Source organism: Podarcis raffonei, chromosome 11 (assembly GCF_027172205.1).
Source record: "Podarcis raffonei isolate rPodRaf1 chromosome 11, rPodRaf1.pri, whole genome shotgun sequence".
Lineage (NCBI taxonomy): Eukaryota > Metazoa > Chordata > Lepidosauria > Squamata > Lacertidae > Podarcis > Podarcis raffonei.
The window spans coordinates 11444061-11469078 of NC_070612.1; the positions used below are offsets into that span (position 1 = coordinate 11444061).

The window sequence follows — 25018 nt, forward strand, 5'->3', positions numbered from 1 at the left end:
GTCTCTGGTTCCAAGCTCTTGTAAATAAAATGTGATTGCCATCTAAGTTGGCAGGTGGAACATATACCTGTAAGCACAAGGGCCCAGGTTCGGTCCACAGCACCTTCAGCTAAAGGAAGCTAGGTAGCATAGTGTTGAGAAGCCTGTTGCCTAAGGGCTGGAGAACTAAGTCCATTTCAAGAGATGATACTAAGCTAGGTGGACCAGTTCCTTCTATCTTGTTTTAGAAGGTTGATTTTACAAAAACAACAACTGTGAATTTGCTTGCCACCCTAGGCACCTTTGGGAGGAAGGGCGGGATAATAAATTCATTAAATAATAACCCTACGCCCAAAAGGGAACTTTCACTATTTTGTACTGATTCAAAGGCCAGAAGCCAGGTTATACTAGCTCAACTAGTCTTACAGTGAGTATATTTTAATCAAAGGAGCAATTAATTCATCAACTTTAATTACACAAAACAAGGTGGAGCACTTGTTCAATGACACCTGTTAACTAGCCTCCAAAACTTCAACTTAAACTGGTGGGGATGGGGAGAAAGAACCATGCAATTATATAATGTAGCTTATATACAAAGACTGATCTGGGCATTATGGTTTATTCATGTTTAGCAGCTTAAAAGTCACAGCTACAGAAATGGTACGGGTGAATTCATTTATTTAAGAAAATGGGCACAACCGCCTGATTGTAAAAAACCTCAACCTTAAACATAGTTAACTAGTATGTGGGACACATTATCATATCCTCCTTAGCTCATCCACCCACTGCCAGGAGAGATAAAAACTGATTACTTTTAAAGTTTTATTTTAATGAAAATTGCCAGATTGTAAAAGCTTCAAGTATAACAAGTTTCTATTTTTAAAAAACTGGTAAAAATGAAATCTGAACGTAATGCAAACATTTACGGTGGAATTTAATGTGATACTACAAGTGTTTTCATTTACATAAGCTTATCAGCCTTGCCAGATAGTATCCCCCCCCCCACTATGCTAGGGATTCTCCTACACACACACACCGAGCCAATTTCAGGGTGAACAGGGAGTAAAAGGGAGGGAGCCCAGTTGCACAGGGTTTCTGTTGAGGGGGTTACAATCATATCTTGGTTGACGAACGCCTTGCGAGTCAAACGTTTTGGGTCCCGAACACCGCAAACCCGGAAGTGAGTGTTCCAGTTTGCGAACGTTTTGTGGAATCCGAACGTCTGGCGCTGCTTCCACAGCTTCCAATTGGAAGCCAATCGGAAGCTGCGCCTTGGTTTCCAAACATTTTGGAAGTCGAACAGACTTCTGGAACAGATTCCATTCGACTTCCAAAGTACCACTGTATCTCTTAAAAACTGTATTTATGTCACTCTTGTGAGCTTTTGATGAAAGGCTACTGTTTGAAAAGCAATCACTGTGGGGAAAACATATTCAGTAATTATCACTGCAGCACAACAGTCCATGTGGTCATATTATGGTTTGATCCCTGGCAGCAGAATCTAGTTGATCTCTGTATCTCACTAGGATCATACACCGAGTACTTATGATTATGCTCCCTTTTTATACTGAACTACCCAGGAACTGCAATGTATTAAAGTTCTGAAATAATTTCTATAAACAAAATGAATAGTCTATTTCCACTACACAGAAAACACTGCTTTGTTCTGTTTTAACTATAATTCATTGCTTCTGAAAAGATATTGGTGATTGTTACAGTCCAGTCGTATGAACACTATACTGGTGGGATGCAAATACTTACCAAGTGTCACTGGGAAAGAGGGTCCCTAGTGGGGGTGGCCCCAAGCAGGTACTTTGGGCAGACCTGCCTGTTTCCCACTATGTGGACTAACTTTGATGTCTCGTGTGATCACCAGATGCATGGAACTGTTTCATACAGCCAGCAGTTCTTTCTCTCTATCGGCTGCGTTGTCATTTGTGTATGGGTAGGAGATTCGAATCAAACTGGTTCTGAGCCAGTCCAAGGGTAACTCACCCATTTGCACTTGCCTATAAGTAGATATTATTTCACAGTATAAAAAACACAGTGCTATCTTGCTTGTTACAGCTGCAAGCAGGAGGAGCCCAGAGGAGCACTGAAATCCCTCCTCAGGTGGAAACTACACACACATGAAAAACACTGTGAAAATGCTTTTTAAAAAAATGTTTTGAAAAATATATTGAATTTGCCATAGCTCGCCATCACCATCTAGTGTCACATTTGTATGTTGTATTTTACAACACATTTAAAACGTTTTATTTGCAGCTGTATAGCTGAGTCCTCAGTAACACATTATTTGTGAGTACTGGTGCGTTTTTGAAGCACTACCTTAGCACTGATTTTAAACAAATTTATTTAAAGAGATGCAGAAATAAGCCTGAAATACTAATGTATCACAAATGGGAAAAAACTGTTCTCAAAGCCAGAATTCACCAAGCCTCTAGATTTCCATTACCAAGCCTTTTCAGTGGCTGACACAAATCTGTTCACCTTCAAAAGGTAACTATAACATTGAAATAAGACAGTTGCAGGGGGTCCCGGAGGAAATGTTGCAGAACTTCCTAAGAACTGAAAGGGAACTGAAAGTTACTGAAATTTGATTTAGAATCCCCCAGTAAGAATGATAATGGGGAAAAAAATAACATGCAATATCAATATATAACATGCTGAATTACATTTGGAGTTCACAACTGCACTGGAGGAAGTGTCTCAGCATTTTTTTTCTTTTTTTGAGCCCAAATGAGCTTCATAACTTGCCCTCAGATAATAGTCACAATCATTCTGCATGGAAAGGGCAGTGACTGCCATTAGTCACAAAGGTTATGGAACAGAGAGAAGAGTTATAAACAAAACCTCCATGGCTGTGATCAGATCACTTGGCCTTGGCCTCTTAGGAGGACTCTGGGAACTCAGCTTTCATTAAAATAAGCCTAACAAAAACATACACAGAGAAGTGCTTCGAGCCCTCACAGCTGTCAAGCAAAACTAAAATCACGTGCAGACAGTGCCTGCCAAAAGACTGAAACCAGAGAGGATGTGAGCAGGAAGCATGGGCAGAACTTCCTTAATCATCAGAATTCCCTAACTCACAACACAGCCTCTAGCCTGGCTTCTTGTCCCAGAATCTACAGCCTTGAGCAATCCTTCCTCTATGTTTGCAGGACTAACAGCGTTTTGCAATAGCTCTCAAACCCCATCACTATTAAGGTGACTATTATGCGTCTTTATGATCATTGTTGGAAAAATACGTTTTAATTTTGACAAATCTGCATACCCCTTTCTCCCAGAGAGCTCAGATTACCTGTAGAGTAGGTTATGCCCAGGGTTACCTTGTGAGAGTCACAGCTGGATGGTGATTTGAACACCCACCTCCATGAGTCAGGTTTACATGTTCTATTACACCAAACAAAGCACCTAAGTCCCATACCCCTTCAAAAGCGCCAGATTGGACAAATACACAGAAAGTTTCAAGGGCTCTACAGCCTCACACTCCTGGAGTCTTGTATGTCTGCATTTCAATGCTTGTTTGTTTATTTTAGCAAATAAAATAAAGCACCATGAAAAGGACATGGTCCATTGTATCACTGCTTCTCAAATGTTTTAACACCATGCACATATATGGTAAAGGATTAAGAAATGGGTCCCCCAAATGCATGTTTGAGTTAAATGTGGGTGCTGGGTGTGAAAAGATCGGAAATGTTTTACACTACATACCTTTTCGTAACCCGATTAGCATATCAAGTATATTCAGGTTGACTCTCATCTAGGGAAATGCATGAAGAGATTTAAGCATGCAATATGGGACTCTCCCCCTGACTTCTCTGACTTTGGAGTTCATGTTTGGAAATGCACTCCAATATTTTATTATTACTCCTAACACATTCTAACGACTGTGTCACAAGCTGAAGTGATTTCTTATCCTCTGAATGAGGAGCTCCCCATGTCCACAAAGATAAATTCATTTTTATTTGTGGCAGGGTCAGAGATTAATTGCTTTGCATGTTGAAAGTCCCTGGTTCAATCTCCGGCTAGAAGGGCTGGCAGAGACCCCAGCTGAAATCCTGGAAAGCTGCTGCCTTCCAGTGTAGACAATACTGAGCTAGATAAACTACTGAGCTAGATAAACTCAATACAAGACAACTTCCTATGTTCCTACTCATTCAGGAGTCAAATACTGACAGCTGCCTCTTGATGTTGGCACTCAAAAGGCATAATTTATATAAAATACAAACAGACAGGCAGGCATGACAATATTTTCTTTAGCAGGTTTAGAAGTTTGCCTCCTTTTTAATTTTTGACCTCTGTTCTGGAGATTCAAGAAACCAAAGGCCAGGTTGGGGGCTCTGTTTCTTTCCCCCCCTTCTGACCTTCCTATTCTTATTGCAAGGAAGTTTGGAGTTGTACAGACTCCAAGAAAGCTTCGTTTGGGGGCTGCCTGGTTCTCCTCTTTGGAAATGGTACTACAAGTTTCTGTGATGTCATCACACGCAGCAGGTGAGACCAGCCACCAAATTTGGGCTGGAGACAAAGCAAGCCAACCAGCAGCGGTCACCAACCTATTCTCAAGGTGGTCATTGAAACTTGTTCCTGGCCTGAATTCTCTGCTGGCTGTGCAGTGTGCCTAACACTGTCCATTTTTGGCAGCAAATCATTCTGGATGACTCTGTGCCTCATAACACAGAGCAAAGCTTGTAGTGAATGGAGCTGTGAGATACTTACTGCAGCCCTGCCAGCAATCGCTTCAGTACTGACGGTGCTGAATGTAAGGCTATAAATTCGCAAGCAGCTGAAGAAATGGAATGTGCACACATAATGCCCACCCACTGAAATCACACGAAGGTCAAAAAAGAAAGAAAGAAAATACCTAAAATACCTAACACATTCCAGTTTCGGACTCTGGGAACTCTGATGTATTAATATTCCACAGTGGAAGTTACAAGGATATGCCAGTAGCATATTTTAATATATACTAATTCTGGATGGAAAACATCTGTCATCAAGATGCATAATTACCTTGCTTGGTTAGGTTACCACATTTCTGTTAAGTTAACACTCTTCAGTAACTCTCTCAAGAACTGTAATCTTAATGTCCATCTGGCCCTGTTTTCAGAAAGCTCACAAATCTTTCACCATTGTAAAGTTTCCTTTACAAAATAAATCACTCCATCTGCAACTACTCTACCCCAATTATTAATGCTCTGGAATTCAGTTTCTTGCAGTGCAAATTTCACAGGAGTCATCATAAGAATTTAAGAGCTACCCTACTGTATCATATTAAGACCCAGAAACTTGTTTCCAACAATGGCCAACCAGATGCCTCCGGAAGCTCACCAGCTGAAGAGGATGATAGCAGCCCTTCTCAGCATCTGGTAGGCTGCCTCTGAATCCAGAGGTTCCATATAACTCTAATGGCTAATACCTGTTGATAGAGACCTAACCTCTATTAACTTGATTTGATTTATCCTCCATCCCAAATGTGGAGTGTACAAAAGACTGCCTGAAGAAATTGCAAACTTAAATGGCAATTTCCAGCTAAATAAATCAGCTATATTGTATTTTTTGTTTTGCCTTTATAAAGCACAGAGGTCCTCCCATATTACCTCTATTGAAATTTCAAGTACTTTTTAAACCTAAGACTTTTCAGTCAGCAAAGAACAAACAAGGTAACAATGGGTAAAAATGAGCAGCCTAGTTAGCAGGGGAGCCATTTACTATTCTTAAAACCTTTGGAGCTTTTCCCCCCTTGTTAAACCATCATTTAACTAAATCCATTTTTCATAAAATTACTATTTATGTCAAATGAGAACTTTAATAACATGTAATGTACCTTCAATTTATTACCTTTCTATAGCATTGTATAAGCTATACTTGTCCTCAAAGAAGTGTCAAATTGGGTTGGGAGAAACAACTTACATTGGCCTAGTTTGCACACAACATAAACTATGTACAGTACAGTCATACCTCAGGTTACAGACACTTCAGGTTGTGCGATTTCGGGTTGCGCACCGTGCCAAACCCAGAAGTACTGGAATGGGTTACTTCCGGGTTTCGGCACTTGCGCATGCACAGAAGCGCTAAAGGGCGCTTTGCGCATAAGTGCCAAATCGCGACCCGTGCATGCGCAGATGCGGCGCTGCGGGTTGCGAATGTGCTTCCCGCACGGATCATATTCGCAACCAGAGCGTTCACTGTAATGTAAATAAAGCACAAAAGAGCTTTTGCTCCTCCCCTGCTTGTGACTTTGCCACACTGGAGAGGAAACGAGTCTGATTTTTAGATGACTATCATATCTCCTCTCAGTCTCCTCTCATCAAGGCTACCCTACTTCCTCAACCATTCCTTCCAATGCTTGGATTCCAGACCCTTGATCATCTTGGTTGCCCTCTTCTGCACATTCCAGCTTGTCATTCTTCTTCTTAAACTGCAGTGCCCAGAACTGGACACAGTACTCCAGGTGTGGTCTGATCAAGGCAGAACAGACTGGTACTACTGAGTTCCCTTGAATGGGACACTGTACATCTGTTGATGCATCCTAAAATAGCATTAGCTTTTTTCTTTTTTGCTGCTGCATCACACTGCCAAGCTAAGTGTCCCCCATCTTATATGTGTGCAGCTGTTTTTTCCTGCCTAAGTGCAGAACCTTACATTTGTCCCTATTGAAATTCGTATTATTAGTGTGGGTCCTGTTCGCCAATCCGTTAAGGACAGAATGAATCCTGTCTTCCATGGCATTAACTATCCCTCCCATCTGCAAATTTGGTGACCATCACCTCAATTTCTTCATCCAAGTAGTTAATAAAGATGCGCCTAGGACAGAACTCTACAGCACTGCACTTGCCACTTTTTTCAGGATGATGAGGAACCGTTAGTGAGTACTCTTTATGTATGGTCAGACAGGCAGCTACAAATCTACCTAAGACTTACATCACCCAACCCACAGTTTACCAGCTTCACTGCAAGAATATTATGGAGCTGATCGTACAAAATGGGACCAATAGCCCTTTGCCCATCCATATCAAAGGGGATGGAGCTCTAGCTGCTATGGTAATACAAGCTCTGACTATACATGGTATGTACAATTGTACTGTAGAATGTAAGCAAGGATTCTAACAATATGTCCTTCTGAACAGGTATTTATTTTTCAACATTCCTCAAAATGTTTTATGACAACCACATCTTTAAGTGGAACAAGCCATTCACTATAAAATGGTGACAACTCTCCCCCCCACAAAAAAACTACTGGGGGGGGGGTTGTTACCTGAGGTTATATTAGCCTGGATTAACTATGCCTCTTATGGCAACTTTGTCACTGAGCATGCCTGGCAAAGCAGGTATCATGTGAGTAAGGAAAATCCATTTAGCCTCATCCACTTTTAAAGGCAAATTCTACTCAGATTCCTTCGTTAGTGGGGTTTTTTGCCTCTGGATGAAACATAGTTCCTTTGTCCCACCCACTTGGCTTTTGGAAGGCTGGAGAAATAACCTGGGCAACTGTTTTAGGTACTTTCAGAAATGTTAAATTCTACCATGGGGGCATAGAATGCTGAGCTGGCCGGGTGTAGTCTTGAATGCAGACATCTCAACTGGCCAACTTTTGTTTTCTAGGAGCAAATAGCACAATATACTTTTGAGAACTGTTTAAAATGTACAGATGCACTAATGTTTGTTTATTCCTCTCCTCACTCATGCCTCTTACAGAAAACATTTTTTTCAACAGGAATTTCTTTGCGGAGCCACAAATCTATTTATGACATGTTCTTTGCTATGCTGACTCTGTAGTGGCATCAGAAACTAAATAGCAGGAACATGTAGTACGAAAAGTAACTGCAATAAACAACAATAGCCTTTGCTGGTGGTGGTGGTGGGGAAACAGAACAGGACTTAATTCTTACGCAAATAACATTTTCTGAATCTGGTTTGAAGGAACTGAATCCCTGATAAAAGTACTTCTGGGGAAGAGCTACTTGTTCAACATTGAGGAGCATATCAGAAGCATATATCACACTTGAGGATTGTATCTTGCAACATTTAATTGCAGGTAGTTAACATAACTTGCATACCAACCTTTATGACAGATGCCAAGCAACAGATCCTATAGTGTGCTTGTTTTGCAGTAGCTTACACCTCACTGTGAAAAGGTGGTTCAACCACTTGTTATGAACTGGGAACGGAGATTGGGGAAACAATGTATTTAGATTGGCTGCTACTTCTTTCCTTACTTCTTGGTAGAATCAACAAACTAGTAGTTTACAATCCAGGCTGAAGAATATATTACTTGACAGCTACTGGACTAGCAAAGCAATCCTATGCAAGAGTTTATTTCAAGGTAGACAACTCTTAAGTTCAATGGGACTTATACCCAAAGTAAATTGTGCATAGGATTCTAGCCTCCAGGGAAATACTAATGAGGCAGATAATCCAACCTATCTTCTGTGCAAATTTAACTACATCCAAGCTTCTCTTGTGTGTATGGTGTATATAGGTGGAACTGTAAACCTTCATTTTCTGCTCTTCCATTGATGCCTATGGGATGAATTTTAGTTACACTTGTATTTTGGTGGTGTATATTCACCAAACAGGTGGGCAGGATCAGTGAATGGAGTCAGGATGCAGTGTCATTTTATTCCTCTCCCCACCCCAGCACACTCATTTCCCACACTTGACACAACCCTTTTTGCCCTAATCTCTCTCTCTCTCTTCACCACTTTGATTTGTGCCAGTATGGCTTGAACACAGACAGTCTAAGCAAATGTGCCAAGTTATGTCGCCAGCTTAAGAAGAGCTCAGTCGGGGTGTAAATATACCAGCTGGAATAGTGGGGATGTGCTGTATGTAGGAGTCATGATTGCACTGTAAATGGTCACACAATTTATTAAATTCCCTAATGCCTGCAATTCTCTTAAAAGGAATAACTGTGAACACTCCAACACATTTCTTCTGCTTTTGTTTGTATAAAAGGTCCACATTTAAAAATGCATTTTTCTTCTTTGAAAGTATGATTTCCTGCTTTTGTGCAATGTAGTAAGATCCTCAGGACAGCTATAAATAAAGAATCTAGAGTAAACAGGGCATAAATTTGAGAGAAGAGCCTGTTTGTCATAAACATGAAAATAATAAGCAGGCACCCAAGAAACTTCAACCTAAGTCACATAAGAAACGATGGGACAGCTATTTATTTAACATATAGTTTGTAACGGGTTTTAAAAAAATATTATTAATTCAATAAAGCCTTTTAGGGAATTACACCTAATTCTGGGCATCAGAGTTTAAGGAAGATATTGACAAGCTAGAATGTATGCAAGGGAGGGCAACCAAGATAATTAAGGGCCTGCAAACCAAGCATTATGAGGAATGGTTGCGGGAGTTGGGCATGATTAGCCTGGAGAAGATAATACCAATAAGTTATAGGATAGGATAAAGGTAAAGGTACCCCTGCCCGTACGGGCCAGTCTTGACAGACTCTGGGGTTGTGCGCCCATCTCACTTAAGAGGCCAGGGGCCAGCGCTGTCCGGAGACACTTCCGGGTCACGTGGCCAGCGTGACATCGCTGCTCTGGCGAGCCAGAGCCGCACATGGAAACGCTGTTTACCTTCCCGCTAGAAAGCGGTCCCTATTTATCTACTTGCACCCGGAGGTGCTTTTGAACTGCTAGGTTGGCAGGCGCTGGGACCGAGCAACGGGAGCACACCCCGCCGCGGGGATTCGAACCGCCGTTGGCAAGCCCTAGGCGCTGAGGCTTTTACCCACAGCGCCATCTTCAAATATCTGAAGGGCTGTCACATGGAAGATGGTGCAAGCTTGTTTTCTCCTGTTCCAGGGGGTAGAACCCAAACCAATGGATTTAAATAACAAGAAAGGAGATTCCGACAAAACATTAGGAAGAACCTTCTGATAATAAGAGCTGTTTGAGGTCTACATGGGAAGGTGGTGCACTCTCCTCCTTCGGCGGTTGGATGGCTATCTGTCAAAGATTCTTTAGCTGTGATTTCTGCATTGCAGAGGGCTGGACTAGATGACCCCTCGGATCCCTTCCAACTCTACAATTCTATGATCTGCCTCTGAGATTTAAAATAGACTTCCATGGCAGCTCTAATCTCTAAATAGTGTTCTCCTTTGCCAGTTACCAAGGTAATAAAATCCACAGGACTACATGCCCCCAAAGGCAGTCTATTACGTGGAGAGAAGCATAAGCATGCATGCTCTCTCCACTTAGTCTCTGACGCCCCTAACCATGGGGATGTCATGTTCAGATGCTATCTAAGTGCATAATTTCTTATGTGCGCAAGCTAAAAGTGTATATTATTCATCAGCAGATTTTGTCAATAAACTGATTACAAGATTCAACTTACACATGTTGAATTTTATGCGCATAAGATAGTGTTCCCTTCTGGATGCCCTCCAGATCTTTTTAGACTATAACTACCATTATTTCCCACCACTGGGTGGGGATGATGGGAATTTCAGTCTAAAATACACTAGCTTGTGGAAGGATGATTTAGGACAGGGGTGGCCCACTCCCAAGAGACTGTGATCTATTCACAGAGTTAAAGACTGGCAGTGATCTGCCCCCTTTTTTTGGGTTCAGGTCAAGGTTGTTGAGCTTTTTTAGTGAGGACGAAAGCCCCATTTTTGGGGGTACAGGGCGGTTTAAATGTTGAACTTCTTTAGGGGAAGCCAGTGATTGTCTAGTGATCTACCACAGACATCCAGTGATCTACCGGTAGATCACTATCTACCTGTTGGACGTGCCTGATTTAGGACATAAGTGGGAACAGGATTTGGCTGGCTGGTGGGCTAAGTTAGACAGGTGGAGAGGGCTATCCACCTGTCAATCAGCTGGCATCACAATGACCAGTTTTTGCATAGCATGAGCATGGAAGCCTTAACCCTGTGCTCTGCAAGCTCCAACCATCAGCTGATTATTGAGCTTTCATGCACAGGACTATGCAAGTCCCGCTGATCAGCTGACTGGTGTCCTTGCAGCCCCACTGTGCCTTTATATGCCCATACCTGACAACATATGAAGTTAGGTGTATGGCAGGTGGGCATGGCTTGGGCAAGGATAATTAAGCCTGTGGGCAGGAGGATCCCCACCATGAGTGCTGGATATATTTGAATTTTCCCACATGGACAGCTGAGGATGCTAGAGATGAAGGTCAGTGGGCCAGTCTCCTCTCCACATGATGGACACGGGTAGGAGGAAAGTATAGTCCAATTTGCCCTACTGAATAAGTACATCACATGAGTAATCTTTAAAAGGTTATCTAGCCTGAAGCAGAAAAGCTGTTGGTTCTGGAATGTTATTGTGACATGGAATGAAATACAGGGAAAGAGGATTGTTATTATTTTCTAATAATGAGCAATAAGTACCGTTTATTAAATAATAAATGACTTTCAGCATCATAAATAATATGCAAATTAACCAAATTTAAAGTAGCTGATTAATCAGTTAAGCAGCACAATGATTGACTAAAAATACTTTTAAAACACAAGAGACAGCCAAACTTTTGAAGTGTTTATCAAATAACAAAAAAAAAACACATGGTATATAGTACTTTGGTTTAATGGAAATGCTTTTATCACTGACCACACCATCCACAAGGAAGTGATTACTCGATTTTATGACATCACAAGTCATGTCCTTATCAGAAAAGCACAAACTGAGAAACAGGGTACTTGGTAGAAGCAACAGCAGAAAGCAGAAGCTGGAGGATTGGAGACATTGGCCAGGCAAACATGAAACAATACATCTATTCCCTCCTTAAATCTGCTTACTGTAAAACCCATTTCTTTTTATTTATGGCCTGATTCAGCACAAAGGCAAGCATGTCAAAGTAAAAGTCACAGTAGCATAACTTTGCTGATCTGAGTCAGTCCCTAACAAGTCAGTTGACTGCTAACAGAGGTAGTTAAAAGCCTGGTGGCAGCATCTGGCCTGAGGTTAATAGGTTTCATATTCAGTTATAATCAGAGCTAAAGTTTTTAAAAAACAACAAAATCAAGTTTTTTGGGGGAAATGATAGGCACTTAAAATTTACAGCAACAAATGATGTCTATCCTTGTATCTGCAAAGCCCGCTATGTCTGCTTCAGCTTTTTATTTATTGCTTCACAGGTCACAGGTCACAAAAGCCTGGCGCTTTTGTTGTGTCCTTGAATACGCCTTCCCACCAACTTCAGGTTATTGTGTTCCCAGACAAAAAAGGACAGATGGGGGATAACTCTGAGGAGGAGGAGGGGTGACAGGAAAGCAACTGACAATTAACTGACAGAGAATGGGAAAGGATGAGTGGCATTAATTCAACTAGTTTGGTTTTGTGCTTTTATGAAACTTGGAATACAGTACTCTACACTGTAGATGGGAGAGGAGGGGGACAAGGAAAGCACAAGCCGTGGAAAAAGTGGCTGCGTCTCATCTTTACTTGCATATTGCTTTACAAAGGGGCTCTGCTAGTTATCTTCTAACTCACCCCTCTGATACTGCACCAGCTTGGATTATGCCAACCCTTCAACTATAAATTATTATATCCCAGTAGATCTGTCGCCAGAGTTCTCCCTTCCCACACTTATATTACCACTGACATCGTTACAGACCACCTACAGCAACAAAACAGCATCTTCCCAAGTGTATCCCTGCAGATAGCAAACCACCACATAGCATGCAATTAAGATATATCAAATCCTTCATTGAAAGAGCTCTCAGAATCATACAACTGAAGTAGCCCTTTATTGTGTTAGGAGTCCTTTACCACAGGCTATAAGGTGCTTGTGTATATTAGCAATGGCCTCACACCACATTACATGTCTATCTTTCCAAGGAAAATGGGACCTATTCTCACAATGAAGACTGAACAGGTCACAAGTGCATCATTAAGTAAGCTACATGACCAAGTTGGGGACTGAACTCTGGTCTCCCTAGTACTCTTAACATCATACCAGCTTTCTACCAGGAAGTCATCTCAATATTCATGCCTCTCGCCAGCCCCAGGCATTGAATTCATCACCTATCCCAACTCAATTCTTTCCTAACCTCCCCCTGGCCTGAAGGGTGGAGATTCCACCACACCCCAGGCAATCTTTTCCACTGCTAAAGGTAAAGGTACCCCTGCCCGTACGGGCCAGTGTTGCCAGACTCTAGGGTTGTGCGCTCATCTCACTCTATAGGCCGGGAGCCAGCGCTGTCTGGAGACACTTCCGGGTCCACTGCTAAGTTATGCTTATTTAGAAAGTTTTTCCTAACATCAGGCTTCGATATCATCCATTCCAAACTCTGCAACAATTAGACTTTGTGCACGGTTCTCCCTGCGATAAATGTTCTATTCGTCTTCTCCAAAATAACGCTTCCTGAAAGATTTCTGATCCTTTCTTTACGAGCAATATACAGTATTCCCATCCCCACTTAATGGAAGCAAACATTCTTTCTAAGTGTCTGTTCTTAATAAAAAAACAAACCCCACAGGCCCTACTCAGTTCAACCACCCATACAACTAAGTTGTTACTGTCTGTGAAAGCTTAAGTCACCAAAATCGGCTCATGCTTTCTGTGGAACATGCCCAGGCCTGCCCAAAGGCCTCCTACATTTAGTTTTAAAATACCTTGGACCTTTCCTTCCCAATCCAGCTCGTAACTCTTGCGCAGCTTCCCTTTCTCTACAGGTCACAGGAACACCAGAAAGCACCCCACATTTCGGAAGGCCACTTCCTCACCCACCTGTTGGTATTACCAACCCACCCCCCACCACCAAGGTAACCCATTCAGCAACCCTGTAACCGGGCAGGACACCTACCAATCCCAAGCCCCCAAGTTCCAAAACCAAGAGGTCTTCTCAACTTCTAGCACATGTCAATCCTGCACATAGCTGTCAACTTTTCCCTTTTTAAAAGGGAAATTCCCTTATTCTGAATAGGATTCCTCGCGAGAAAAAAGTTGACAGCTATGATCCTGCATCGTCGGAGGTGGCACCCCCTCCAAACCCCTTATCCCCCAGACAATTTCCCCCTCCTCCCCATTACCTCCCACCTGGCATCCTGGCAATCCCAAGGTTCAGACCCGACCTCCTCCTGCTCCGAGGGTCTCCTGACCCACCCCGGAACTTCGCCTTCGCTCCAAGTCACCCCGCGTGCATCCCATTCCATCGGACCCAGCCCTTCCCAGTATCCCATTGCACTTACCCTTGGCTTCCCTGGCCTCGTGCAAATTTCGTGTGTGTGCATTCAATGGGCCATGCTACCCGCCCGCCCCCCTCGTGCTTCCCATGCACAAGAGAACAGGGCAGCCTCCAACAATGGCAATAATAATAATTAGGGAGGCCTCGCCCGAACCCAGTTTATCCAGATCCCCGCCCCCCACGCACCAGCCTCTCCTCTTCCTTCCCCAGCGCCCACCTAATTTCGGGGCCCCGATCCCCGATCTACTCAGCCTTCCCCAACCCCAAGGCCTCCTCCTGCTCTCCTTCCCACCCCCGCAGCACTCACCCTGCCGCCCCACAATCTCGGCCACATGCTCGGAGCTGGGCACCGGCACGCACTCGGTGGTGTTGACGCTCTTCCTCCTCAGCAGCGCCGCCTGCTCGCCGCTCAAGGCCGGCACCGGAGGGATCCCGGCCGCCGCCGCCGCCGCCACACCTCCTCCGGGCGGCCCGTAGCCCTGCGAGAGCATCGCCGCCATCACGCCGCCGTGGTGGGCATCGTCGCCGGGCCCGTACAGCGCCCCGCCGAGCGCCGCCTCCTGGGCCTCGAAGGCCGAGCCGGAGGAGAGGGGCGGCGGCAGCATGACCGAGCCCAGCCCGGGGGGCAAGGCCGGCGGCGGCGGCGGAGGCAGCAGCAGGAGGGAGGCCGCCGGGACGCCGCCGCCGCCGGGCTCCAGCAGCAAGTCCTCCCCGCCGCCGCCTCCTCCTCGGTCGTCGTCGTCCTCCTCGTCAGGCGGCTCCTCCAAGTCCAGCTCCAGGTCGCCGCCGCCGCCGCCCTCGGGGGCCGCCTCCTCCTCCTCGCCGCCGCCCTCCTCTTCCTCCTCCGGGCGCTCCAGCGACGGAACGGGCGCCGCCTCGCCCAGGCCCAAGCCGGCCAGGCGTTCCCTCAGCAGCGGCGGCGAAGGCGGCGGCGGCGGCAGCAGCAGCGGGTGATGGTGGTGATAGTGGAGCAGCAGGCCCGGCGGTGGCCTAGGCGGCAGCAGCAGCCCCACCAGCTCGGGCGGCTCCTCCTGAGGCGACGGCGAGGCGCTGCCGCTCGGCATGGCCTCGGCAAGGCCGCCGCCGGCAGCAGCAGCGGGCGGAGAAGAAGGAAGAGGAGGAAGGGGCGACGCGCTGGGGCTACTGGGCCCTCCTGGGCGACATGCTGCTGCTGCTGCCGGCTCTCCCGCGGCGGCGGCGAGGACGACGGCCTCCTCCTCCTCCTCTTCCTCCTCCTCCTCTTCTTCTTCTTCCTCCTCCGCCTCTTGCGGGGCTTGAGGCGAGGCGCTGGCAGCAGGAGCGGCGGCGGCGACGACGGTGGTGCCGCCGCCACGGCCGCCGCTCGGCTCAGCGCTTCTTTTGTTCCATGGCGGCTTCCCCCCGCCGGCTCCTCCAGCAGCAGCAGCGGCGGCGGCCGCAGGCGGCGGCGGCCCAGGCAGCTCCAGCCCCGCCCCGCGCCGCTCCCCCAGCCGGGCGATTGGGTGGTGGCAGCGGCGGCTCAGCAACCGCAGCCGGCGCTTGGGCAGGGCCCCGGGAAGGCGGTGGCTGCTGCTGCCGCGGCCGCAGGAGGAGGCGGTGGAGGGGGGGAAAGCGGCTGCTCTGGCCGCGCCTGGACGGGGAAAGGGGCGCGGGGCGAGAAGAAGCGGCGGCGGCGGCGGCGTTTGCGGAGAGGGCGGCGGCGGCGCCTCCTGCTGCTCTTCTCCCTCCTGCCCTCTGGTCTCCTCAGACACCATCCACGCGCCCGCCCGCCCTCGCTCGCTCGCCTCGGGCCCAATCTCGCCGCCAGGCCCCGCAGGATTGTTGGGTCGGCCGGGCGGGTATTGTGACGGGGGCGGGAGGGAGGCTGAGGCGGCGGCGGCGCCGGCCGGGTGAGCCGAGGCCTTGCCGTGCTTGCCCTCCGCGGCCTGGCCTGGCCCAACCCCTCACTCACCCCGGCCTTCGGTCAGCTTCCCGCTTCCCTCCCCTCATCCCGCGTGGGAAGAGGAACGGAGGGAAGAGGGAGAAAGGCAGAAGCGCCTGAGGGAGGGAAGGTTGAAGGGCACCAGCCGCGCTGAGGCGAGGGAGGAGCAGGAGACAAAGGATGGGCGCCCATCCAGAGATTATATGCCATCTTTTTAAATAATAATAATATATTCGACGGGTTCACACACAAACACCCGCAAGCGTGCCTCTGAACATGCACAGAATGCGCGCACACAACTTTTTTATTTACTTTTTTTGCAAGTCTCGCCCCCAGAAGCTTCCCCAGATCAAAGGCATGGCTTCCACCCAGGAAAGCCCGAGCCTCCTTTTTAATAAATGGCAGGGTGACACCAGCCCTGACAAAGAGAAAGAGTGTGGGGAACTTGCCCAGTTCCTTCCAGAACAAGCTTCTGCTGAAAATCTGCAAAAGCGCATGTGAATTTCTTTCCCCAAAAGAAAAGGGTTTCTGGGGTTTTTTGGTTTACATTGCTTCCTGGAGAATTGCCTGGAAAAGGTTTCTTGAGTGAGCAGGCCAAGTTGCCTTTTGCAGGCTGGGGCTAAGTTACCCCTTGTCAGTTTCCAGCTGCTCACCATCAGGTTTCTTAAAAGTGGCAGAAAGGAGAAATGTCTTCCGTCTTTATTTAATTTGTAAACCATCCTCCATCTGAAGATCCCAGGGTGGTTCACAACTTAAAAATTAAAAACCAGAACACAAAATACATAATAGAAGCAAACCAATAAGATCCCCCACAATCTAAAAAGGCCATAGAATGTTTAATCAGTTCAAGGCCTGTTGATGTGATGATGTATAATGAAAGTGCCAGGCGTGCCGCATTGGGGAGAACATTCCACAAGTGGGGGCCACTGCAGAAATGAGGCACACAAAGAAGGTCCTCAGGATGATCGTAGGATCCATTCATATGGGGAGAGGCAGTCCTGAGCCATTTAAGGCTTTATACACGAAAACCAGCACTTGGAATTGGGCCTGGTGTAGTCAGGCCAGGACTGTTGTAATATGCTCAAACTAGCGAAAACAAAAGGAAAAACTAAAAGGCCAGATGATGTGGATTCCTAACACAACAAGTGTTAGGTGTGCAACCTGGCCGCCAATTTCTGCAGCAGCTGAAGTTTCCAAACCACCTTCAGAGGCAGCCCCATGTATAACACATTGCAGTAATCTAACCTATAGGTTATCAGAGCATAGGTGACAGAAGTTAGGCTATCCCTTTCCAGATATAGGCGCTACATATCTGCACCTTCAGAGGGAGTGTAACCCCATCAAGAGCAAGCAACATCCCATCTAGCTGATCTAGGGAACGGTCCAGTAGGGTTGCCACCTGTCCTTTATAATACAGGATTGTCTCGTATTTCAGTGGAAAATGCTATGTCCTGCATTGATACACTTTTGTCATGTATTTCAGGTCGTCTCTCCCCGTGTGTGTGTGTGTGTGCGCGCGCGCGTGCCAAGTTAGGGATCCTCTCCAAATGCATGTGTTTGAAAGAGTGTGTGAGATGTCGTGTCTTTAAGCTCTGGGTAGCCAAGCCCAGAAGGATTTACAAATTCATGTGCACACGTGTGTATGTGACAAATTCCAGAGGGGCCATCCCGTTAGGCTGAAATAGATTGTAATGAGTTGCTTTGAAGTCACTTCGCAACATTTTTTGGGGGGGGGGGCGGAGATCACATCCCCAACCACCCCAGCCTGTCCTGTATTTTGCCAGAACAAAGGTGGCAATCCTACCGCCCACTAAGAATGCCTCAGTCTTATCTGGATTGAGCCTCAGTTTGTTAGCTCTCATCCATTCCATTACTGAGACAAGGCAGTGATCCAGCACATCCACTGCCCCATTTGCAGATGTAAAGGAGAAGTAAAACTGTCGCCAGCAAATTGCTTACACTGCAGGCTTCCTCTACCTCGGCCATCCAGATGTTTAGAGACTACAATTCCCATCATCCCTGACCACTGGTCCTGCTAGCTAGGGATCATGGGAGTTGTAGGCCATAAGCATCTGGCGGGCCAAGGTTGAGGAAGCCTGGCTTACAGTGTTCTCCATATATCTGTACCACAGCAGTGGTTTTTAACACTTTGTTTTAGGGACCGCTGGGATTCTTCAAACGTAAAAGGGGTTCCTTGAGGAGATCAGTAATGGTAGGCAAGCTTCTTCGAAGGGCAGGTTGCTCACCAGTCTTGTTCTTCTGCAATGTGCAGGGGGGATGGAGGGAGCACATGGTAACCCATATGGGTCAACACAGACTCAGAGCTCTACCCTAGAATGTGCCCCATGTCCTCTGCAGTACACAGAGATTTCATGGCAAATGTGGCATTCCACAGTGGAGAAGCCAACAATGTTTGAAAACTGGCGATTTAGAGTGGTGGCTATTGTTTTAAATGTATATTGTTTTAAATGTTTGTTTTGCTTTTGGGATTGTAGTTCCATTTGTGTTTCACAAGCTGGTCTCTGACTGTAATAAATTTCATGTTCATGAGTGGTGGCTACTTCAGACAATTTATTTTCCACTTAGAACAGCTTGCATGAAGCTAGCATTTTCAAGCAGCTACCATTAATGGAGTGGTCTGTGTGAACCGATATCTGAATGCTGCCGATGGGAAGGTAGTGCTTATGGATCCAAGGGAGAAGGCACCTCAAGCAATATGATTGAAAACGTCCCCACTCAACCCCCCCAAACCCCACTTTCCATTTGGCCTTGTGCAAATGTATACTGGGAGACAAGAGCTGAGATGAAATGTGAGTCTAAGGGCCTATTACTTAGGCTGGCAACTTGAGTCTGCCGTTCATTTCGGGAGTTGCAACATTCTGAATAATTTTACAATTAACAAAGTTTGAGCTGATGATGTGTGAGGGTAGAAGAACTACACCTTAGCTCTCCCATAAGAGCTGTTTATCCAGTTTAGTTTTTTAAAGTCTTCCAGTGATAAGTATCACACAACCTCCTTCGTTAACTTGTTCCGCAGCCTTTTTTTTTTTTTAAAGTTACTGTTACATAGGAGAATATTAGAGGGGAAAGTAGGTCATAGAAGACTGAATTTTTCATCCTTTTCCTGTGGACACATGGTTTATGGAGAAATCCCAATATGGTGTGAGCTCAGACTATTTCCAGACTATCTGCAAGGCTCTATTTTAAGCCAACCTGTTTCATTTTGCCCTGGAAAATAAATATTTATTCAAACTTTATGTGATATAAAACAGTTAGGATGACACACATATTGCCTTTGCTACGCGTCTTATGTTTCCTGCATGCCTGAAGCTCTGCAAATATGCTTTTGAGTCATCCTGGCTGACACCCACAAACCACTTAAGAAGGCTTTTAGCCCCACTGACATCAATAAGACTAATAGCCTAATTCTAAGGATTGTTTTGCTATTAAATAGTGAGGACGGGTTCGGAAGGGGTGTAGTGATTTCTGTACCAATGTGTCTCAGTGGAAATTGGGATGTTACGGTGCAGATGAGTACAGTGGTGCCTCGGAAAACGAAATTAATCCGTTCTGCGAGTCTCTTTGTCTTGCGTTTTTTTCGTGTTGCGAAGCACGGCTATTAGCGGCTTAGCGGCTATTAACGGCTTAGCGGCTTTAAGAAAAAGGAAACAAACTCGCAAGAACTCGCAAGACGTTTCGTCTTGCGAAGCAAGCCCATAGGGAAATTCGTCTTGCGGAACGACTCAAAAAACGGAAAACCCTTTCGTCTAGCGAGTTTTTCGTCTTGCGAGGCATTCGTCTTGCGGGGCACCACTGTACATCAAATAGGATTGGACTGTGGATTTCAAAACGCCCCACTGTGCTAGCTTAAGTGGTTTGCCAATTCCACAAATGTGGGCTTTTACATGAATAACAAAGTTAAGTAGAATCCCCACAGAATTCAGGAGGGCTTTGCATATTACCAGGAAATAGGATGGTGTTGAAGGAAGAAGGGTTTGCATCACTTTGACCAATGCTTTAATGCTATCCCTACATAATGGGGGGAGGAGGGATTAGAAGATATGGTAGGTAAAAAAATTAGAGTGAAAGCTTTTGGAAATGACAGTGGGTTTAAGAAGGCATGCTGTGATGTCATGGGCACTGTCCAATGGACAGAAGCTGCCTTGGATTATGAGTGGTCATGGGAAGACTATTCAGTCCTAAACTTGATAGTTGGACTGAGGGTGTGTCTGTCCTAGCACTTTCAGAGAAAAAGATATAAAGCTAGATATGTGCTTTGCTATCTGCACAAAACATGAAGGCATTGTTCCATTTAGTTTTACCTTTTGGTAGGAATCATAGATGGGTCCTCCTTATGGGCTTGGCCACCGTGAGAACAGGGTGCTGGACTTGATGGGCCTGATCCGGCAGGGCTCTTGTGCTCATTAGAATTTGCCTCTTGAGGCTCTGCTGAAATGAAACAAATGTTGACACAACAGAATAAATAGAAGTGTGCTTAGTTGCCTTGGACAATGACAGTCTCTCTCTCTCTCCCCTCATCTGTTATTCCTTTTTGTGTTTGCCTATATCTCTCCCTATTTCCCTTTACTCCAGCTGGGATGCTCAGCTTTTCAGCTTTTCACTTGTTTGTGGTGAGTGGGTATATATCTGTATCTGAAATGTCCAGAGAATGTACAAAATTCAGTTGATATATGCACATTCTCCAGTTGGGGATTATGCATAATGACCGGAGAATGTACAACATTCCATCTTTGTGAATAGCTCATGTGCCCATTCTGTACGTGGCCTGGTGAATGTGCACCATGGCTGGCTGTGAATGCACATAAACAACTCAACTTACACGTCCCTTAAAATTATATACACATGTATACAGACACACTCCCCACAACCTGGCGGAACATCAAAGGCATTCTTGTAACTCATTTCAAGGCCGCCTTTTGGAGAGAAAACAGGATGTATATTTTTAAGTGCATAAAAGAAGTCTGGCTGTTGAAGTCATAACTAACTGGTCTCTAAGAAGCACAGGAATTGTTGGGGGAAGGTCTTAAGAAAGGGTAAAACACACACACACACACATACACACTTGACAGGTCAAGGCAATAACTTAGACACCAAAGGAACACGATAGCTCTTCATAGGAAAAACCTGCTTTCTCCATGGTTGACTGGAGAGAGTAGCTATTTCTATCACTCCATCTAATACTGAGCTCAGGTGCTGAGTGCCAACAGGCCTGGAGTCAAAATGGGGCCATTGGGAAAGAGTTATTCCCATGCTTCTGGGGGAATACTATGGTTTGCAGAACTACAAAAAGAAAAGCAGTAAAAACGAAACCCCAAAGCGCGTCACGCCCCCTCTCCAGGTTGCAGAGGCTGCTGAGCATGCTTAGTCCTAACTGAACTGTTTTTGAAAGGGGAGTGGAATGCCTTGCTGGGAGGAAATGGCTTGCTGGCACCCTGAGCAGAAGCATGCTTTTTTTTTGGGGGGGGGGAGAACAGACTGCAGCATTTTGTTGCAGTTGCCACTTGTGACTCCCTATTGTATAACTGCTCTAAATTTGTTTGCATTTAAAGCCCTGCTGCAACAGCCGAAGGCTGTTTAGTTTCTCAAGGGGAGAATGCAGCTGTTAGGAGCACATTGGGAATCCTGGGAAACGTCCACAAGTATTTAGGAGGCCAGGATTATGTGATCTGCCTCCATAACTAGCCTCAGATGACCTGGAGTCTCTCATTTATAAATCTTTGCAGACTGTTAACAGTCTAAAATAATACTCAGCTGGAGGTCCTGGAATTTAATTGATTCATCTGCATGGCTAATCCATTAAAAATTTAATTGCAGATTATAAAAGCTTACTGGTTAATCAGGAAAGTCAGTAGGGCCATGGAACAGGCTCTTAGAGCCCAGCTCTGACAATATTTACCTAAAATAAATATCCAGGCCATGTTTGTGTTCTTTTAAAAATGTTTAGTGCTGCTGGACAATACTTGATAGTTTGCACCATTACCTACTTTGGTAACTCTTCCGATAGAAGGACAAACTTTGCTAGCGCCTTTCCTTATCTATATGTTTTTAATATTGTGCTTTAATACCGTAACCCACCCTGGGACCTTGAGGGAAGGTAATTCTGTGCCAGCTTTTAAACATCCGAAAACTTTTTCTATTCTGCCAGGCCTATGCAGGCAATGAAGAGCACATCACTCACAATGGTCTGTTTTAAATTCTTTTGCTTTTAACTTTTCGTGATTTTACTGTGTGGTTTTGGGTTTTTATATTGCTGTAAACCACTGTGTGATGTGACACACACACACACACACACACAATGCTACAGCAGTATAGAAATAGGTTTTTGTGGGGTGTTTTTGTAAATAAATAATCCTAGTAACAACTGCCCCATAGGCCTGTAACCGAAGGAAAAAACAGAGATGTAGTAGCTTCATGCTATTCGTAGAGCATAATAGGTGGTTTGGCCTTCATTTCCATAGTCCGTGGTGGCTGGTATCTATTGGAACTGTTAAGATAGAAGGCAGACAAGACCAATAGCAGATGGAGCCAGAGAACCAACAAATTCTAGTTTTGCTCCTGTCCTTCTTCAAGCTGAGTTGTACAATGGAAGACCAAGGAAGAGGAAATGATAATCTGTGCTCCCCACTTTGGACTGAAGGCAGGACAGGTGGAAGTTGGCTGAGGTTGGTGGGGCAGTGCCCCATTGTCCTCATGGACCATCCATAATTAGTTATGGGTCAACAACCAAGTATGTAGTACGTGGAGGAAGGAGAGCTTTCAGGTAAATACTGCCGTTTGTGGTCATCACCTCTGAGATTTGGGAGGGCAGAGTGAAGTCAGGTTCAACCCTTGGCATCTTCAGGTAGGGCTGGGAGAGATCCCTGTGTGAAAACCTAGACAGTCTGTGCCAATGATGTGGAATGCTAGACTGGTGACTGGGAGTGGCCACCAAGACCATATAACACTGGTCCTGAGATGTACATTGGCTCCCAGTATGTTTCTGAGCTCAATTCAAAGTGTTGCTGCTGACCTTTAAAGCCCTAAATGGACTCAGCCCAGTATACGTGAAGGAGCGTCTCCACCTCATCATTCAGCCCAGACACTGAGATCCAGCTCTGAGGGCCTTCTGGCGGTTCCCTCACTGCAAGAAGTGAGGTTACAGGGAATCATGCAGGGGGCCTTCTCGGTAGTGGCGCCCGCCCTGTGGAATGCCCTTCCATCAGATGTCAAGGAAATAAACAACTATCTGACTTTTAGAAGACATCTGAAGGCAGCCCTGTGTAGGGAAGTTTTTAATGTTTGATGTTTTATTGTGTTTTTAATATTCTGTTGGGAGCTGCCCAGAGTAGCTAGGGAAACCCAGTCCGATGGGCGGGGTATAAATAAATTCTTCTTCTTCTTCCCCACAAGCCTCCCAGGAAAACCAGGACATCCCCTGTTTTATTGCGAGAGAACACAGCCATTTTGGTCAGCGTGATCTCGCGTCATTTTGTGCCATGATTTCCACCTGGGGAAAGTGTGAATTGTGGCACGAAATCAAGCAAGATCACAGTGATCAAAATGGCCGCCATTCTCTTGCCATCAAAAAAATCAGGAAGGTGGTGTCCATGAAGATTGTGTCCCAGTTTTCACTGTCCAGATGTTGGAGGGTATGTGAGCGCAGAAATCCTGAGCTAGATGGGTCAAAGGTCTGACTCAGGTAAGGCTGCTTCCTATGACTATTACTCAAAAAGATCACAAGGACTTCCCAGACTCAGAGTGGTTCTAACTTTTCCACCCAAACTTCTGCATCAAAACATTTTGTGGAAACAAAGGCTGTCAATTCCAGACAGCAGCTGGATACAAGGAACTGTTTATGTTGACTCAGGTTATTGGTCCATCTGACTAAGTATGTATTTTGTCACTGCAGCTGAGCAACCAGCAGAATGGGGTAAGGTGCTTTTCTATTTGAAACAGAAGCATGGCTGTTCTGCCATTTGATTGGCTAACACTGCTACAGCTGACTGCATGGCAATCCTTGCTACGTTGGTCGGCCTCAGGCTTATGCTGCTTTTGTCATTTACCTTTACCTTTTTAATCAACTGTAGTAAGGTAAAGGTAAAGGGACCCCTGACCATTGTGGCCGACTCTGGGGTTGCGGTGCTCATCTCGCTTTATTGGCCGAGGAAGCCAGCGTACAGCTTCCGGGTCATGTGGCCAGCATGCCTAAGCCGCTTCTGGCAAACCAGAGCAGCGCACGGAAACGCCGTTTACCTTCCCGCCGGAGCGGTACCTATTTATCTACTTGCACTTTGACGTGCTTTCGAACTGCTAAGTTGGCAGGAGCTGGGACCGAGCAACGGGAGCTCACCCCGTCGCGGGGATTCGAACCGCCGACCTTCTGATCGGCAAGTCCTAGGCTCTGTGGTTTAACCCACAGCGCCACCCACGTCCCTTTTATCAGCTGCAGTAGGGGTGGTTAAACTGCTGCTCTCCAGATGTTTGTCTGCAGCTCCCATAACCGCTAACCATTGGCCAGGCTGCCTGGGGCTGATTGCAGTTGGAGTCTTAACATTTAGAGCACCATCATAGTTGCTACAATACACAGTATGTTGGGGTGGGTGGGTAACAGTGGCATGCGGTGAAACTTTCCGTAGGGCAAAAGTTAGGGCCAGAGGTGCCCACTTGCGAGGGCGATTAGGGCAGGGGGCCAATTTTGTGTGTGTGAGCATCACTGGAGCTCTGCTGCCTCTTTCCCAAAGGCCATCGGACGGTGGCGGGAGGGCTCTTGAATGCATAAGAGCATCATGCGTCTTTCCATAAGCCAGGCAGAAGCTTCCAGGGCTTTGGGGAGGAGGCACCAGGGGAACATTTAGGAGACTAGCCTCCTCCCCCAGTCCACTGACTGTACGCCACTGGTGGGTCAAGAAAAGAGAATTAAAAAAAATATGCCCATTGCTCTAATGAAGTCTGCTATTGCTTTGGGAAGCAAT

The 25018-nt window shown here is 45.9% G+C and overlaps 1 protein-coding gene across 1 annotated transcript in view; it reads right to left on the reverse strand.

Annotated features, from left to right (window-relative positions):
- The window catches only part of MEX3C (mex-3 RNA binding family member C), a 31272-nt gene extending 15202 nt beyond the window's left edge, over positions 1-16070 (reverse strand). Inside the window, exon 1 of the mRNA XM_053407910.1 lies at positions 14454-16070. Coding sequence (XP_053263885.1) covers positions 14454-15879 — 1426 coding nt within the window. The 5' untranslated portion in view covers positions 15880-16070. The remainder of the gene's footprint in view (positions 1-14453) is intronic.
- Between the last annotated feature and the right edge of the window lie 8948 nt (positions 16071-25018).